The sequence below is a fragment of the Berghia stephanieae genome, chromosome 14 (genome assembly GCF_034508935.2).
Source record: "Berghia stephanieae isolate SIO BIC M18660-M18661 chromosome 14, UCSD_Bste_1.3, whole genome shotgun sequence".
In the NCBI taxonomy this organism is placed as follows: domain Eukaryota; kingdom Metazoa; phylum Mollusca; class Gastropoda; order Nudibranchia; family Aeolidiidae; genus Berghia; species Berghia stephanieae.
In genome coordinates this window covers 27244708-27248854 of record NC_088373.1, presented here as the reverse complement: position 1 = coordinate 27248854, position 4147 = coordinate 27244708, and the positions used below count along the sequence as shown (strand labels likewise).

At 38.1% G+C, this 4147-nt stretch overlaps 1 protein-coding gene across 11 annotated transcripts in view; it reads right to left on the bottom strand.

Annotated features, from left to right (window-relative positions):
• LOC144960134 (uncharacterized) overlaps positions 1-2644 on the bottom strand; it is a 99076-nt gene extending 96432 nt beyond the window's left edge. For 9 of the 11 annotated variants that reach the window (XR_013642766.1, XR_013642767.1, XR_013642765.1 and 6 more), the window contains exon 1: positions 2043-2631. Coding sequence is in view for 7 of the 11 variants with exons in the window: in XM_078893116.1 (XP_078749242.1) it covers positions 2043-2426 (384 nt within the window). In the remaining 4 variants the exon portion in view is untranslated. Of the gene's footprint in view, positions 1-2042 lie in introns of all 11 variants that reach the window. The other 2 variants (XR_013642764.1, XM_078893117.1) reach the window with 2 other exon arrangements.
• Between the last annotated feature and the right edge of the window lie 1503 nt (positions 2645-4147).

Sequence of the window (4147 nt, the reverse complement as noted above, 5' to 3'; positions counted from 1 at the left end):
AGAAAGACTGAGATAACCCTGAGCACAGTGGTACTCTAAGTATGTTTCATCTCAATTCTAAGTAGTAATATCTCTCAAATCCGAATACTCCATTCCCAGCATTTTGTCCGGATTACAGACATCTGGATAGTGGAATCAGTGTACAAATAAGGAAGAAAAATATCGAGATATCCAGATTGTGGAGTTCCCGATTAGAGAGACACGACTGTATTTGCTTGGAGATTTGAGATGCTCTCATAAAAATTAATAATATAAAAATAAAATTCCCTTTATTCATCCCATAGGGGAAATTTGTCTCTCGGGTCTATTCCAAGGGAAGACTGGAATAACCCAGGCATCAGCCGCAGTGCAGCGTCGCAAATTGAGCTAAGGCGAGGTAACTTGCTCAAGGCCACACAACGAAGCGGCGAATGGTCGAATTCGGTACCTTTTTGGTACGAAGCAAAGACCGTACCCCTGAGCTACAATAATTTATTATTCTGAGATAACACCAATTTGAGACAAAATGTCATCTTTGCGACTTATCAAATCAGTCTGCCATTATTTCAGGGTGAACCAAAGTGACAAAATTTGAATTTTTAAAATAAAAATGATATGCTACAACAAATTTTAATTTTCTGGCATTCTGAATTTGCATATGTGGCCCACTGTGTAAAAACGGTATCACATCATGACGAATAGCAGGCCAGAAGGTAAATTTAGAAATACAACAACGATAAACAAAAACTTCCAGTATTTTGCAATGCAAGAAAATATTCATTCTCACAACTACACCATAACGTAGAAAAACTAACCCTGACTTTTATGATTGTGGCTATAAAAAATTGAATTTCCAGCACCTTGGTTTTAATCTCGACATAATACCATTTTCAGACGGTGGGTCACAATTGATCTCTTGAATTAAACTTTTTTAAGGCAGATATTTTGAATTTAACAGTAGACTCAATTTCCAGCATTAGATTCACCACAAAAGTTTGAGTTTGTGATAAAGAGTCCCATAGTAAGTGACTGAATGTCTCCAAACGGCATTGAATCAGGGTTAATAAAAGTGCAGAAAAGCGGTTTTATAGTATAGTCATGACCAGAAATTTGAGATTTTAGTTTTTGTCACTTTAAAAAACTAAATGACCCAGTTTCGTAATTTGGACAATAAACTGGTTTTCAGCACGTATATCATCCTGCCATGATACCACTTTGAGGTGGTCGGTCACAGATGAAAAAAATCAAACAAAAATGATAAAAATATGAATGAAGCCCTTTCTTTGCAGTTTCGGCAGCTTTTTATACAGCAAGTAATAATATGTGACCCATTTCGTCAAATCGGTATTATGTGGCGATGAAACTGAATCTATAAATAGTCAAAATTATTAATTTGCAATCTTCAATCTTGGTGAGGAAATAATATTTTGACATGGACACGCTGAAGTTGAATGGGTTAAGTAACCGAGTAGCAGAACAAACAAAAAAAGCCTTGAGTTGGAATCTAGGAAAATAAAATAAAATTTCCTTCCAAGCTTGTGGCTTTAAAATATCAGTTTGTTTTGATCCACCTAAACTTAACGACTTATAAAAGGACAAGTTTTATCTTTGAAATAAATCTAAATGGAGTGTAAGAAACTATAAAAATCCTTTTAAAGAAATAATTTTTCAAATGTCACAAAATATGCATGAGTTGAAATTCGAGTAAATTTCAAAGGAGATCGACTTAATGAAGTTGTCCTCTTATGATATTCATCCTCTAAAGATTTAATCAAAGACGTCGTTAATCAAATATAAAGCCAAGAAACTAAGGATGCAATAATAGTGAAGGCAATTAAGTAGTTTGCCTTTCAACTGCAATTCAGAAGATGATTTAGTGAACCAGCCTGGTTCTAACTATTGAAGTTGCAAAAAGTTCTCGAGTGCTCAGCACTGCGACTTATAGAAAAAAAGGTAACGCGGGTTCTGTGATCTGCTATTGTTAATCATATTGTCCAGTCCAGTGCTAACAGACACTTGACTGTGTATTGAACAACAGTTATTGAAAAGGTATAGATACTCACCCCAAGTTTGACCAACTCCTGATTGAGAGAATGCACCCATTCGTTAAGAAATTCCGGAGCGTGGTAGTAGTGGAGGTAATACCAATTGATGGCATTGTTGAACCATTGGCAAGTTTCTATCGGTAACTGGGCTCCACTCTCTTCAGCAGACGACAAACCGGCACCTTTGTCCTGGGGTTTTCTCTGTAAGGGTCCAAGTGCCGATGCAATGGCATTGACCGATAGCATGACCGTTATACATAACGTACACCATCCTAGCAGGATCAAATCCAAAACATAGCTATCGAAATCCAGCTCCGTGTACCAAGATCTTCCAGCCTCCGCCATTTTTTCACTGACTTCCCCGAGTTTGTACCAAATAAGACGGAGGGTAATATCTGCCATGAAATGGAGGGGAGCCAATGAGAAAAGGGGCGGAGAAACTTGAGAAGAATAGTTCACCTTAACTCCATAAACGACTCACTTCGCAATCGCGCGTGCTTTCATTGGCACAATCAAAACCTTTACCTGTACTCGCATGTAAAAATTGACACACCAGTTTTCAGTTACTTCTACTTCTTCGACACACACAACATACACACATAAACAGGAAGTTAGAAGTAGGAGGGTCCTTTTTAAAAGTGACGTCAGAGGTCACTCATCTCAACCAAAACAAAATTAACCCTCCTTCCGCACTATGACAAAACTGTCCCGGGACAAATTTGTCCTGTCCCAATGGAGAAAACTTCTATTCAAAAGGGGTTCCGCACTAGGACAGGACTGTCCCAGGACACACCTGCGCTAATGCATTTTTTTTTTTTTTTACAAGACTCAAAAGTTTTTTTGTAGGCAATTGCAACTGTAATAATTCACATTTTATGAATCAACATAAGATACGACATGACGACAATGATTTTTTACACTGTACAATGGGATTTGTTTACATAAGATTTATATAATCATGAAATATTCTTACAGCAAGAGTAATATTATTGCTACTGCTACTACTACCACAACCAATACCACGACTACGACTACGACTACGACTACTACTACTACTACTACTACTACTACTACTACTACTACTACTACTACTACTACTACTACCACTACCACTACCACTACCACGACTACGACTACTACTACTACTACTACTACTACTACTACTACTACTACTACTACTACTACTACAACACTACTACTACTACTACTACTACTACTACTACTACTACTATACTACTACTACCACTACCACTACCACGACTACTACTACTACTACTACTACTACTACTACTACTACTACTACTACTACTACTACTACACTACCACTACCACTACCACGACTACTACTACTACTACTACTACTACTACTACTACTACTACTACTACTACTACTACTACTACTAGTAATGGATGAAATAGAGGTTGCATATTTCTGTGCTTTACCACGTGGAAAAAAAAGACAAATTGAAAGAGAAAACAATATTGGGTGCATCCTTTAATGACCCAAAGATTGCTCAAGGGTCAATTCCGTAGACTCTATGGTGATCTCCGATCTTATCTTAAAATGACTTTCTTGGAATCACCTCATTTTACCCAGGTGCAAATGAGTACCAGTTCGCTGATGAAAGTAATCTTTGACGGACTAGCATCATTCAAGAGGATAATAGAAAGTCAGCATGCTTCGTACCCGAAAGGCATCAGTTGATTAAGTCACCTCGCCTAGCTCAATTTGCGGCGCTGCACTGCGGCTGACGCCTGGTTATACCTTGTCCTAGCTAAATTTGCGGCGCTGCATTGCGGCTGACGCCCGGGTTATTCCAGTCTTACCTTGGAATAGACCCTCGAGAAAAATTTCCCCTATGGGATGAAAAAATGAATTTTATTATTTTAAATTTTAAACTGTTATCTGTCTGCTCAACGCCACAGAAACATGGATAAGTTCCGGATTTATAAGCTTAGGAGGCAAGATGGCCTATGGTTAGCGCGTTGTACTCTGGACTCAGAGGTTCTGTGTTCGATTCCGACCGAAGCCAACTTGTACTTTCTAGAGCAAGAAAATTTACTCCAATCACTCACTCCATTCAGGTGTAAAAGGGTACCTGTCAAGCTGGGATAGTAATCTG